This window comes from Sebastes fasciatus, chromosome 16, assembly GCF_043250625.1.
Source record: "Sebastes fasciatus isolate fSebFas1 chromosome 16, fSebFas1.pri, whole genome shotgun sequence".
In the NCBI taxonomy this organism is placed as follows: Eukaryota; Metazoa; Chordata; class Actinopteri; order Perciformes; family Sebastidae; genus Sebastes; species Sebastes fasciatus.
In genome coordinates, this window is record NC_133810.1 from 24,958,076 (window position 1) to 24,972,535 (window position 14,460).

The following is a 14,460-nucleotide window of genomic DNA, read 5'->3' on the forward strand; positions in this document are numbered from 1 at the left end:
TGTGTGTGTGTGTGTGTGTGTGTGTGTGTGTGTGTGTGTGTGTGTGTGTGTGTGTGTGTGTGTGTGTCACAGCATGCACCTGTGGGTTCCATCGTTAAGACAAAGATGGAGTGGTATGTTAGAAACTGACTCGTGGCTCAAAGGAGAACCTACAGTATGTCAATTAGCTTCTATAATCTCATTAAGTGCCAGCCATCTTTCATTGGTGTAATATATTGTAGTCTGTAGTCTGAGTGGACAGACAGACATGTTTTACTTTCACATAGCGAACATGTGTGAGCAGCTGTGTGTTCATCACACCACATCAGCTCCACACCACAGCAGGAGCGGTGCATTGTGGGCTCCTTTCTGATCCGAGCAGACAACACCTGAGAGATGAATGAAACAGCTGATGCCAATCAGAGAATATAAAGTGCGACTTCAGTGCCCCGCCTGAATGAATGCTAGTCTTCATATACTGTATGTTGTTGGTATGGGTGTCATTTTTGTAATTATGTAAATTCTGCGATATGTGAATCAATCAAATTTGAAGTGAATTAAAAACAAAAATGTGGTCCTCTCTCTAGGTTCCATGGTGGAGAGGAGGTTGTGTTGCTCTGGCTCTATCTGTTTGGCGTGGAGAGGAGGTCGTGTTGGTCTTGCTCTATCAATTTGGCGTGGAGAGGAGGTTGTGTTGCTCCGGCTCCATCTGTTTGGCGACACTGAGAAGCTGCTTGACATGACATCCTCCTGGATCTACCTTCTCACATATGTTCACATTATATGTATTCATTTTTGTCATATGCGTTTTCAGAATTTTGACATCGATTTGGTAGCAAAGTGTTGGTTCTCATGACATTCTTAAGACCAAATGTAGCTTCATTGCAAGCATTGACACAGCAACATCAGCATACACAAAAGCAATAAACTAACACACATCCATTAAGTGTAAAAGCATTCTTAAGAGACCAAAGAGATTCATTGCTATCCTCAGGGAAATTGCTTTGTGTTTGAGACAAAGGATTTCCTGTCTGTCCTGTCTTCTTCTTGCTTATAAAAAAAGCTGATGTGCTCTACGCATAGCATAGTATAGTAAAGTGTAGTATATGTTGCAATATGCTATAGTAGGTTTTCATACATATTGATTTTTTACTCGGGTTGTGCTTAACTTACTGAATGAAAGGACAATAAACTTGACCTGCGTTTGCTGCTGCCCACTCTGCCCACTCGCTCTTCAACACCCTCACTGGATCTCCCTGATACAGTATGTGCTCTGCTCTCATCCAGCTGACTCTGAATGTACAGCCGGTCGGTCCCCAGCCGCCCCGCCGCTACTGATGTCCTTGGGAGAAAAATATTCCCTCTACTGCTCTCTCTCTCTGCCTTTGTTGCAGACACTTGAAAGCTCAAACATGTCCTGCATCGCTGCTCTTCCTCCCTTTTCATCTGCGCAGACCAGCGACTACATGCAGCGAAAATAGTTCAATGCTTATTCTGTGTGCATTTTTATCAGCGTTGTACACGCAACTACCAGAAACTGCTGCATTTAAATTGTGATTGCTTTCACTTTAGCTGCAGCTTTTTTTTTGGTTTCTCACTTTTCTGTCACTTAACATAGACTATACTGTATTTAAAGAAATAGTTCCACATTTTGGGAAATACGCTTATTTGCTTTCTTTCCGCGAGTTAGATTTATTGGTAACACTTTATAATAACCATAATTTACAAATAGTTGATTAAACTTAGTTTATAGTTATCTTACTGTAAACAAACAATGAAATTAAAATTAATAATGTTTACTAATTATGAGTAATGCTATGTTATTTCAATCATTAGTTTGTGTAATATGTTGCACACATTATAACATTTGATATACTACATTAAATATTTGTTAATGATTACCAAATGATTTGTAAACCTTTGAGAAAAAGTTTGTAAAACATCCATAAACATTACATAAATAGATGGACCAGAAACCAATTATTAATCATTGACAAAGTATTAACTATCTATCCAAATGTTTATAGATGCTTTACAAAGTATTTATCAACCATTTAATAAGGTATTATAATCATCAGTTTCAACTTTATATATAAAATATATCTAATATAAAATGTTGTAATGTGCACAACAAAAAACTGTTTAAATAATATAAATTATAGCAATACTAATAATTACTAAATGTTATTAATTATCATTCCATTGTTTGTTAACAGTAAAATAACTATTAACAAAGTTTAATTAATTGTCAATTTACCATTTATAAATGATGGTTATTATAAAGTGTTACCGACTTATTTTCATCTTTATGTTAAGCTAAGTTAACTCGCAGCTGTATGCATGAGATGTGAGAGCGGTATCAAAATGCAAGAAAGCGAATAACCATATTTCCCAAATGTCAAACTATACAGCTGTGAATGTCAATGTTGTAAAACAGGCTGGACTGTGAGCTGTACAGGAATTCACAATGGGTCGGTCAGCGTACATGCATGTGCACACCTACACACACACCCACACAATGCAGCATTTTTAATTCACTTAGCAGCCGAGCTAACACATTCGTTTACCCCATGCAAATGAGAAAGTCATAAACGAAAGCGGAGCAATAGCAATAGAGCGGCATTGCCTAATCAATCATAGTGTGTGTGTGTGTGTGTGTGTGTGTGTGTGTGTGTGAGAGAGAGACGGGCAGCGGCGCTCTCAACCCTTCATATTGCCTACAAAAACTAATTCCCAACAACACAGATGGCACAAACAAAAACACGACAACGCGGCGCGAGCTCTCACTCATCACTGCGCACTCAAGAGAAGCCTCTGAGCAGAGGATCAATCACTGCATGAGAGGGGGAGAGGATAAAACGACATAAGAGAAATGAAACTGAAAGGAAAGCATGTATAAACATGCACACACACACACACACAAACATTCAACCAAGTGTGTGAGTGTGTGTGTTTACGGCTGAGGGCCCAGTAAGGAGGAATGAAGCAGCTGCAATCCAAACAGCCACAGACACAACAATGAGTCATCCTGGCTGTTGTTCATATCAAACAGACACTAGTGGGAATTCCAGGGAGAGACACAAGTTGTATTGACCATAACTGAGCCAGCGTGACTGTAACTAGCGACCATCTAGATCTATATTAGATTCAGTAAAAACTGGTCAAACATCCAGAGCACACACCTGAGTGTTTGCAGTAGCACAGGTGCTTCCTTTGAACAGCTGGCAATTTACTTCCCTTTGCAGTCAGACTATCTAGTACAGATATTAGACTGTTTCCAGTTTGTTGGATCCAAGTAAACTTAAGATATATTATTTTGTCAAAAGAATTTTAAAGGCATAGTTTGGGTTCGGGTTACCACACCGGAGAAATTAAGCCATTGTATCCATCTATGCTCTCACCAAAGACACCAGACTCCATTGAGAAAAAACAACCTAATTTTACCTCGCAGAACACGGTAGTAGCCGGTCTACCGTCTGCTGCCTTCATCGGTTAGTTTGTTTGTGCTATTGTGTGACTTTGTTGAATCTGAACTAACCAAAGTCGCACAATAACACAAACAAACTAACCGATCGAGGCAGCGCTAGACCAGCATCTGCTGTGTTCTTAAAGGTAAAATTATTGAGGGTTTTTTCAATAGAGTCTGGTTGCTTTGGCGAGAGCGTAGATAAGGGCTTCGGTTATAGCGTACACTTAAATTGATATTGATTTTTGTAAGTGGGCCTTTCTTTAAGGTGCTAAAATATGTTTTGCTAAATTACATAATTGCTTTGCTTCTGTGTGGTAACTCCTGTCGGTTTCTCCAACTGCCATCTACTGTAGGTAATTCACTGACTATGGATAAGTACCTCATACAACCCCACTTCACAACACCCGAACTAGCACTTTAAGGAACAAAAAAGGAAGTGCTTGCAGTTGAAAAATCCCCACCAACATGTGTAACATCTTCTGTAAAGCCAAGGAAGAGGACACAAAGAGCAAACTCAAGCAAGGGGAGATTAAAAGAAAGCGATAGGGATTGTTACAGAGAAACACCAGCACATCAATACACAATGGATTTCCTTAATTTCCCGGTCTCAACTGATTACAATCATTACACAAAGATATTACCGAATTACATATTGATGTTTTAAACAGCACTAACTTCAAGTCAATCTCATAAACAGCAGCTTCTGGTTTCTGCGGTAAAGTAAAAAAAAAAAACAGCCCCTTAAGTGCAGAATCTGGCTTCCACCTCATCATCTCCTCTGTAAGTTGCAAAAATGGAAAAAGCAAAGAGGCCTTCAGAGGTGGAGAACTCATGTAATATGCATGGCCACTAGTTCTTTGAGTGTGTGAATGTGAATGTGAAAATGAGTGTGTGCGTGTGTGTGTGTGTGTGTGTGTGTGTGTGTGTGTGTGTGTGTGTGTGTGTGTGTGTGTGTGTGTGTGTGTGTGTGTGTGTGTGTGTGTGTGTGTGTTTGCCAGGCAGGCTTTCATGGCAGGATGACGGAGGAGCAGGAAGAGAAAGGGGACAGGAGAGGAATAAGAAACAGCCGAACATGTTTTTGGACCCTGCGACGGTTCTTCTCCATCTGACAGAAGTGAGAGAACGGTCCACCAGAACAAATATTCCCCCACCTCTCCCTTCAATCTGCCTGCGTTCATCTCTCTCCTCTCCTCTCCTCTCTCAATATGTCAATGTCATTTGTTGCTCGCTACCGTGACACAACTCAGGAAGGCGTAACCACAGGCTAGGACAGTTTCAGTAAGTGTGTGTGCGTGTGCAACGTATGCTCATACAACAGTTCTTATGATATCTTACGAAAAGTTATTTGTCATATTGCGTGCGTTCTCCTACGAATGTTGTTACGTTATTGAAGTACAGAAGTTATGTGATAAATAAATCAACGTTTTGGTTAAAATAACTACGGAAGTGGCATTACTGATGTACAGAAATTATGTGACAAGTAAATCAATGTTTTGGTTAAAATAACTACGGAAGTGGCGTTACATAAGTACGGAAGTTACGTGACAAATAAATCAACGTTTTGGTTAAATTAACTACTGAAGTGGCGTTACTGACGTATTGAAATTATGTGACAATTAAATCAATGTTTTGGTTAAAATAACTGCAGATGTGGCGTTACATAAGTACAGAAGTTAGGTGATAAATAAATCAACATTTCGGTTAAAATAACTACGGAAGTGGCGTTACTTATGTACGGAAGTTACATGACAAATAAATCAACATTTGGGTTAATATAACAAGGAAGTGGCGTTACTCAAGTTAAGAAGTTACGGAACAAATAAATGAACGTTTGGGTTAAAATAACTACGGAAGTGGCGTTATTTAAGTACGGAAGTTACGTGACAAAAAAGTCAACGTTTGGGTTAAAATAACTACGGAAGTGGCGTTACGTAAGTACGTAAGTTATGTGACAAATAATTAAACTTCTGGTTTCACAAAGGATTACCAACACCAGTATTCTGGGCTGTTTTTGACCCACCCATCTATCCCTACACGACGTCTGTCGCTCTTTATACTTATAAACTTACTTTCGCTCTTTTATTATGTGGCTTGAATTGATTTTATGGGATATATACGAACCATGTGAATAGTACATTTCTTTTCGTAGGTATAGCCACGAATGAGAACTGTATGAGAACAGCCTGAAGTGTGTTTGTGCAGAAGCAGATATTATCAAAGGGTTTTCAGCACATACAGAAGATGAAAGAAGGTTAATTAATATTGTAAAGAACATAAATATTGGAAGAAAGATCTCTTAAACATACTGGTATTCTTGCCTCTTCACATTTGATAAGGAGGAAAATATCAAACACAGGCACCCTCTCGAAAGGCAGCATAAAAGATAGATTTATAAAAAAAAAAAAACTGTTGATCTCAGACAGCTGCCTCAACACAAAGTCTATAATAGAGCTCTCCAGTGAATGAAAAGAAAATAGATGAATTGGACAGGATGAAAGTTCAGTCTTAATTACAGTCCGACTCTAATTGACTGGTGGTACAGCAGTCAGTCAGCAGTGGTGGTATCAGTACAGCCGTGCTTATAATTCCAGCAGACATCCGATTTGACCAATGAATGAGCTTAGCAAACAGAAATAAACAAACACACACACTTTGATTCATAAGTAGACATTAGGTCGACTTTATCCATTTGCAGTGATGAGAAATGCTGCATTACAGCAGCGACAACGTATTAACGAATTAATCAAACATGTCCCGTGTTTGTAAACGCTTTGCCAAGTGGCCGTGTAGCGACTCTCCAGTAAATATTAATGATTTCTGTGTAAATCTGCTCCTGTCCTGATTAATTAATGAGATTTGTTAAGCCAGAGCACAAACCTAAAGAAAATGTTTCAGATTGCTGACTGTGTGTGTGTGTGTGAAGATGGTGAGATGTGACTAAGCGCATTACTGTCGGAGCAAAATGCGGCTCCGATTATACAGAAAGTGACACACACAGCCGCACAAAAGCACTCTGACTGACAAGACGCACATCTATGATTAATGTCTATTGTCGTCGCGCCGTGAGTCACAGGTGAAGAGGTTACAATGTCAGCATCATCTGAACTGGGTCAGCGCAGACAAACAAACACTGGCACACGAAACAGAGCTTGTGCGTAGGAGCTAAATTGACTTTTCTGTCCCTCGTGTCTTTGGTAGATCTGTGAGATTCGGCGGTGAACAAGTTCTCCCTGTGAAAATGTACTTTTGAGGCTTACGAGAGCCTCGAGCCGGCCGACTCATGATGAAACGGAATGAAATATCAGTGATCGACAGAAAACAAGCAGAAAGGAGGTTTGGGGTTGTGATTGTGATAAAGACGTGCTTATAGGGAATACTCTCTGCGATATGCGGAGAGTGGGTTAAGAGAAAAGGATGAAAGAATTGGATGGAAGACGGAGGAGTGACAGGTGAGATAAATGAGTGTGGATTTACTCTCAGACACACAGCATATTAAATGAGAGGGAAGCAGCCTGGAGGGCGGAGCGGAAAGCCTTCGGAACCAGAAATGAAAGACATCGGCTGGCGAGGAATCCTTGAGCAAGGCGGCTGACCGGGAGTTGCTCCCATCACGCAAGAAATGTGGAAAACTGGACAGGAACGGCTACATTTTGTGCCCGAAGGCAGCTGGGAGGAGTTGAAAGATGGCAGAGACAATCAAACACTGCTTCAGTGATGTTTGCTCTCAAAGAAAAAGTTCTCAGACTTTCTGCAGCTTCAGAATACTGAACGGCGCCGTGAATGATGGTCCAATCACGCTTCCTCGTGCATGATGAAAGTGTAGTCTAATTGTTGGAGGGACGCATTCTGCTAATAGAGTCTGCCGCTCTAACGCAGCCCGATATGGAAAAACGTATTCATCTGTATCAGAGGGGTGATTGACAGCTGGCACAGGTACCATATGGGCTCCTCCGGCGGCAACAGCAGCACTGAAATAACACAGCAGGTGCTTTGATCAAAACAACTTCCTATTTTCATCCCCGTGCTTCGGGAGGACATCTGCATAGCGGCTTTGCCCAAGGGAACGCTGACACAGCAGGCCGGGCTTCCTCAGCATCAGCACAATGCAACTGGATGTGAGAGTGTGTCTGTGCGCGAAGGGGGAAACACACAGGAACTACACACCGCCTTTCCGTTCCCAAGCAGTCAGGGTCGGGGGGTAAATAACAGTGAAGGACTCTCTCTGATGGAGATGCAGATAAGAAGGCAATTTCAGAGGGTTGCACAGAGGGGGAAGCTTCAAAGGGAAATATTCAGCGGGTACAGCCGGGGTTGGATGGAGTTTAGCTGTAAATCAGAAACCTTTTTCAGCCAAAAAAAGTTGGTCCACTGAGCGAATGATAATATTCCTTCACAGAGTCCTTTTCATTCATTCTGCTGAGACGGCAAAAATCAGTGCCAAGAGCAGCAAATGTGTCACCCTTTTGATTTAAACACAGTCCAATGGATGATACAAAGTACGCAGATATCTGCACGTCAGAAGAATAATGTAGTTGTTACTGACATTACTGACATAATGCCTCTCTCCACACACTCAACGACACATCAAATACTGCTCTAAATCAGCGGTTGCCAACACGGGGGTCGAGACCCCCAAAAGGGTCACAAAATTAATCTGAGGGGTAGCAGGATAATTAATAAGCTAGGGGAAAAATAAAAGGGGAAAATGTAAATTTTTACTACACAAAATAATGTTTTTGGGACAATCCTCTTAGTGACATACTGACAATCAACATATGCTGACGTCTACACCATTTCACAAGTCTTTATTCAAAGGTACATACCAGACTTTGTACATAAACAAGTTACTTCATCTCTATATGAGGTGAAACCACAAAAAAATATAGGTTTCTTCATTTAACTTGTTGATTGCTTAACTCGACATGAGGTAAACAAACTTCGATAGGATCTTGATATTTTGGGGAAATGTTGATGCTGCCGCACGTGAAATAATTCTTAAATTACAGGATCCCTTGTTCCCATCTTGGGACAATTTGGGTTTACATACTTGTCCTTTTTTGAAAAACCGTCACCAAAGAGTGCTGCCAAATTCAGCATTCAAAGTGAAGCCAGATTTCACTGGCGGTTCGGCGTTTGTACCATTTCTCTCCTGTTATGTCTCCATGTAAGGATGAAAAACCACAAGCAACACAAACATCTCTGACTGCAGATAAGAAAAAAACAAACACTGTGGTTCATATTTCTTTCAAGAGCAGAAAAACACAGCTTCAGGCGTATCCCTTTCAAGTCCTCAACTCAAGTAACTCCCAAAGAGCCATTTTCACATGAAAACATTTCTGTTTTTGAACTGGAATACTACTCACTAGCAGTCAACAAAAAAAAAGAAAAACAACAGGCAATCAATGCAATCCAGCACATTTTTATGTAAACGCATCATGTAGATTATCTCAATATGTTAATATGGCTATAACCCTGCAGGAAAACAGCTGAGATTAAGCTTGTGTGTGCAGCGAGTGCTTGTACACTCAGTCGAGTGTGACATGTCTTCAGCCCTGAACAGATAACTGCACTGCGAGAATCTGCCTGAGCGTTGTACCACGACGAAACCCCAACGTGGTGTTCAGCGGATGAATCGGAATAAATTGAAATAACCGGGGAGATCAGCAAGAATGAAGGGCAAAGTCACTGTTACTGTAAAACTGGAACCCTAGCTACATAGAAATTTAAATAAAACGTTAGGTTTGTGTGTCATTAAATCAGTAATGCTTGTATTTATTTCTTTAGTCTGTAAAGTGTGCGACTTTGAATGTCTGTCTGTTCATTCTCTCCACACACACACACACCGCCCGACCAATCCAATGGATCCTGACCACTAAGAAGAGCAGGCCGATGAAATATGCATGACAGGAGAAAAAGCTCCCCGCCTTAGCGCACAGAAATGTTCTGCCTCCCTCTCTCGCTCTGAGCATAAAACATTGATGGCGGCAGTGCTCGCCGGCGCAGCAGCTGAACTGCTGGATGGAGCGCCGAGCTGACCCAGTGGAGGGTTAGCCAGTTCACATCTAATTCTGGACTTCACCCACGGGACCACAGGGCTGAAAAAAGGAAAAGAGCCGGGCAGCTTTACCTCGAAAAAAGGTTTTTCCTAGTTCAAACCAGCCCTGTGGTGTGTGCGCCGCGAGACATGACAGAATTGTTGATATGTAAGGTCATGTGCTTCTACTTCTGAGTGAACATACAAACGTTCCTGGGGATGTGCCTCCTACGTTGTAGCTGTGTTATAGTAGCAGTGATACAGCACATGATGGAATTCCATCCTGATTTGGAGGTGGGCTGTAAGAGCACAGTTTAGATGGAAATTATTCAGCCTCTAGTACAGTGGTTCCCAAACTGGGGGGCGTGACCCCTAAGGGGGGCCCAGAGTTATAAAAGGGGAGGCGCGATGAGACTAAATATTAATGATGCATGTTTCTGCACTAGCCTGCGGGGGGTTTAAAAATATCTTTCATCTACAAACGGGTGGCCCTACAGAAAAGGTTTGAGAACCATTGATCTATCTGATACTGTCTTGCAGCTTCGTTATGAGTGCATACTTACTACTATTGGTAGTAAGGGGTCTGCAGATGTCAGACATGTCTAAGAAAAAGGCTCAAGTCCTTGAAAAGTCCTGCTTTATTTCTGCAGATATTGACAGCCACCACATTTAGAGCAGGCACTTGTCACCTGTACCCTTAATGAAGGCTAAATGCTCATAGTGGAAAGATAACAAACACTCAAACGTCACATTTTCATTGTAAAATCTAATAAAGTCCCCTCAACTCTTGTTATCACTGTGTGATTTTGTGACCTCACAACTGTTTGGAATCCAATTGTGGTCCAATATGCAACCTACACAAGTGTGATGTGGAAACATGAAACCTCCAGTGCACTGAAAATGGACTTTTCAGTGAAGTACTCGCTAAATGCGAGATTGGGAGCATTTCTATTGCCTCTGCACGGCTGTCAACATGGCGTCAATGGCTCGTAACGGTGCTAACAGCACTAACACTGCTGACAGAGTTAACAGTGTTTACCTGGGGAGACCGGAGGGTGGGTGCTACGCTTCGGCGACGCCGGTCGGGACGGGGTTATCAGCTGTAACCGCCGTATGAGAGCAGCGCAGAGCAGCAGTGGGACACATGCACTAACATGCACTAAAAGCATGTCAAACTATGTCAACAAAGCAAGGAGAAGCTTGGATTACGACACACACACACACAAACAGAGGGAGAGTGACTTCATTCTCTGCTCAGGTAGACATTACTCCTCAGGTAATAGTTTTTTGCTGCTATATTAATGCTATGGATATTATATATTCAACCATATTCAACTTTTGAAATAAACAATATTTGCATATTCTCAATGTAATTTTAAGAATTTTAACCATTGAACGTTTTTGTGAAAATAACCATTGTTGTAGTTGAAAATTTATGTAATGTAGCACACGCTTTTTTATTGTCTAACCCCACAAGGTGCAACAGACTAAAGTTGTGAATTCTGACCTGCTATTGTGAAGTTATCACAAAGAGTTTCAGCCAACTAACTTTAACCCAAACCACACATCTACAACATACCTCACTGTAATGAACCGTACATCCAATTCAATAAAAAATATCTTTTCACCGATTGCTATTTTTTCCAGTGATAATATAAGCCACATGATACAATGACAAAAGTGCAAAAATGTTTTCATCATGTATCTGAAAATCGTACCAGCTCAATCGTACCAGCTTTCAAATGCAAATAAACTTTCTACCCAATAAAACTGGGACATTCCAGTCCAAGCACTCTGCCCATCAAATAATCCCGCCCCTCCCTTCTTATCTGATATTTCATTGGTTCACACTTTTGATGTACTGCAAATGAAACAAGAACCTCTCAAAACACTGCTTCAAAGTAACTTAAAGCCTAACCGTTTACCCTCGCTTGAACACATTTCAAACATATCCCAAACCTTGAAGAAAGTTATGATCAGCAAAACGTCCTCACTTTGCAGGATTTCTCTTGTTCTTTTTGTCCTCATAATGACTTTCAGCCATCATAAGTAGAGTAACACACCATCACACACACACACACACACACGCGCGTTTGACATCTCTTTTGCCTGTCAGAGATACTGTAGTAAACATGGGGATCAAAACAGGCTTCTGTCTGCTGAGGGAAAGTTGACAAGCATCTCATCACCAGTTCATTTCTCCCAATCTGCTAGAAAACACACACACCTTCAAATGTAACACTTGCACGCCACAAAGAAAACCATTGTTCTTTATCTACCCGTTTCAGTTTATCGGCCCTCTTTGGTAGCACTCAACACACACACACTTGCAATGCTGGGAAAACAAACAGTCTTCTGATCTACCCTCCTCGGGGCTTTGTGGGCTCTCTGTGAAACCTCCGTCTATCTAGACAAGAGTCGACCTGGAAACGGAACAAAGGCCCGGCTCCTCGCTTCGTATTGTTATTTAGCAAAGTCTGTCGCTGCGAAAGACGGGATTACACACAGAGATACGCACACACACATTCACAACAAGAGGCTCTTGCTTTCCTCCTCGTCCTCCCAAAGCAACATTGATCTGATCCTGGAGTCAGACAGAGAAGTATCGGAGTCTGGCTGTAAGCAATAAGCACCACTTTAAACACACCATTAACCATGCCCTGTGAAAGTCTAGGTTTCGTCGGTAAAGATTTAACCTGCCCAATGAATTCAGACTCTAATTATGCTTCATTAAATGCCACGTGCTGGGATTTAAATTAGCTACTCAGTATTCTCAAGGATAGAGGCTACGTAAAGCTAAACAAATAACAATTAAGGGGATCAGTTGACCTGAAGAACAGAGGGGCTTACTTCAGATTTACTAACTGGCAACAGAAATGCTTGAAGAGTTTCAGGAAAAAATGGCAGGAATGTAGAGAAAGAGAGACACGTACAAGAAAATATGTTGCTGTAAGAGAAGCACACACAAACCGTATCCTCTCATACAACAACAACAAAAACATTTGTACCATTAAAATGGTCCGATGCACAATGAAAGAGTGTGAAGGCCGGTACGACTGAGCAATGACACTAGCCGTGCTGCATTATGGGTTTTTAAAGCCCAAACGCTGACAAGAGGGCGCTTTGTTTACGAGGCTACTCCGCTGTTTGAGTGAAAGTGGCGGCCTGATAAGTCACATGTAACCCTGAACCAATGACCTGTGTTAAGGAGGCATAATTGTCTTTTTACAGCAGGCTCTAAATCTATCCTCGCCTTCCCTTCGCTGGCTCACCCGTACGAGTGCTATGCAGACTCTGGTTGCCTAGCAGCAGCTGTCCTCGAGTTGATTCTTTTGTTTTGTTGTTTGACTGATGGGCAACAAAGTCAGCTCCTTTTTCTTTTTTACAATTCTGGTAATAGACAGCGCTATCAGTGCTTGGTGCAGAGGTGAAGGACGGGATAATGAAAGATGTCTTCTACTTGAGAGGCACAGGGAGTGCAAGATACTGAAATGATTAATTTTACACAGAGGCAGGATTTAGCAAGTAAAAAAAAATCATGTTTTTTAAGCTATTTGTGAGAAGGATGTCCTCTGTGCTCCTACGTCTGTGTGTGTATTCACATGTGTACCGACCTGAAGCCATCTGCATGTATCCAGCCAGGGTGCAGATCCTCCTCTCGCATCCTCCGCTGGGCAGGAAGATGGTGATGATGGCCAACAGGGAGCTGACGGCCAGCAGGGCACAGCCTCCTGAACAGAGCACCGCGCTGGTCTGAGGGAAACAATCACAGAACAATAGCTCCATTTATTTACAGTAGAAAGTAGACGCAACACCACCATGACTCACATCATAGACTGTATATAAAGATGGATGACATGACAGCTCTCCAAAGGTGAAGCCAAAACATCTCAATCGCCCCCTGGTGGCTGGCTGCAGTATAGGTAATAAATCCCTCCCACTCCATGTTAGTGGATGGGACATGGGCCAAACTAAAAAGTCAAAGTACAAATACATATTTCCCAAAGATGGTTTCTGTCATTTAGGTAAATCTTATCACACTGATGTATTTTCAAGTGTTCATTTTTCTGATGAGTTTGGTTTTAATTCGTTATTTGATGCTATAAAAAGAGGTTGAGACGTCCTGATTGACAGCTGTGATTGACAGCTGTGATTGACAGCTGCTCTGAGTGAAGTCGTCACGGAGCCAGAGCCTCGAGAATTGTACGAGAGAGGAGATGTAACTTTAACTTTCCTTATTATACTGCTGTGTTGAATACTTGATTCTGATTGGTCAATCACGGCGTTCTACGGTGTGATATTTCTTTATAGCAGACCGTTGCTATGTGTAACGGACCGTTGCTATGGACGCAGTTCTGATGTCGGACTCTGGCGGACCATTTTTGTGTCAAATTATTGATTTCTTAAGTAAGTAGCCGTGTAATAAGCGGAATAATGTACAGCCAGCGGGTCATTGTTGTGAAATAAACCCCTTCAGGGCGATGCAATACCCCTCCGCATCGCCCTGTCGGGTATATTTCACAACAGTGACCGGCTCGCTCTCCATTATCCTGCTCGATACCGCGGCTCCAGCGCCCCGATCAAAGAATGTATATTCCCAAGAAGTGAAAGTCAATTGTTTTTTCCATTGCAACATCAGCGCCCAGCAGCAAAGCTACGCTTCCGCTATTTTGGACTGAAAAAGCGACTACCGATCGACTTTTTGCTTCTATACTCTTCGCCCTGATCACTACTGCGCAGACTCCTGCTCCAAATGACGTAAAAATCTCAAGATCGCAGCTCCCGTATCCGGAATATTTTGGCTTCACTTCAGCACGGTTGGAGGAAATGGAGAAACGTCACTATCTATATATACTAGTCTATGTCTGACACTCATACAGTTGCACATATTCACAACATAAAGCACATTCTTCTTCTGTGGAAAGTTGCTTGTTCTGTCATGTAGTCACAAATAAACGTGCACATGTTTACCAAATAG

At 41.8% G+C, this 14,460-nt stretch overlaps 1 protein-coding gene across 1 annotated transcript in view; it reads right to left on the reverse strand.

Annotated features, from left to right (window-relative positions):
- The window catches only part of lhfpl7 (LHFPL tetraspan subfamily member 7), a 113,257-nt gene that overhangs the window by 65,491 nt on the left and 33,306 nt on the right, over positions 1 to 14,460 (reverse strand). The window contains exon 2 of the mRNA XM_074611186.1: positions 13,097 to 13,235. Within this exon, the coding sequence (XP_074467287.1) occupies positions 13,097 to 13,235 (139 nt within the window). The remainder of the gene's footprint in view (positions 1 to 13,096; positions 13,236 to 14,460) is intronic.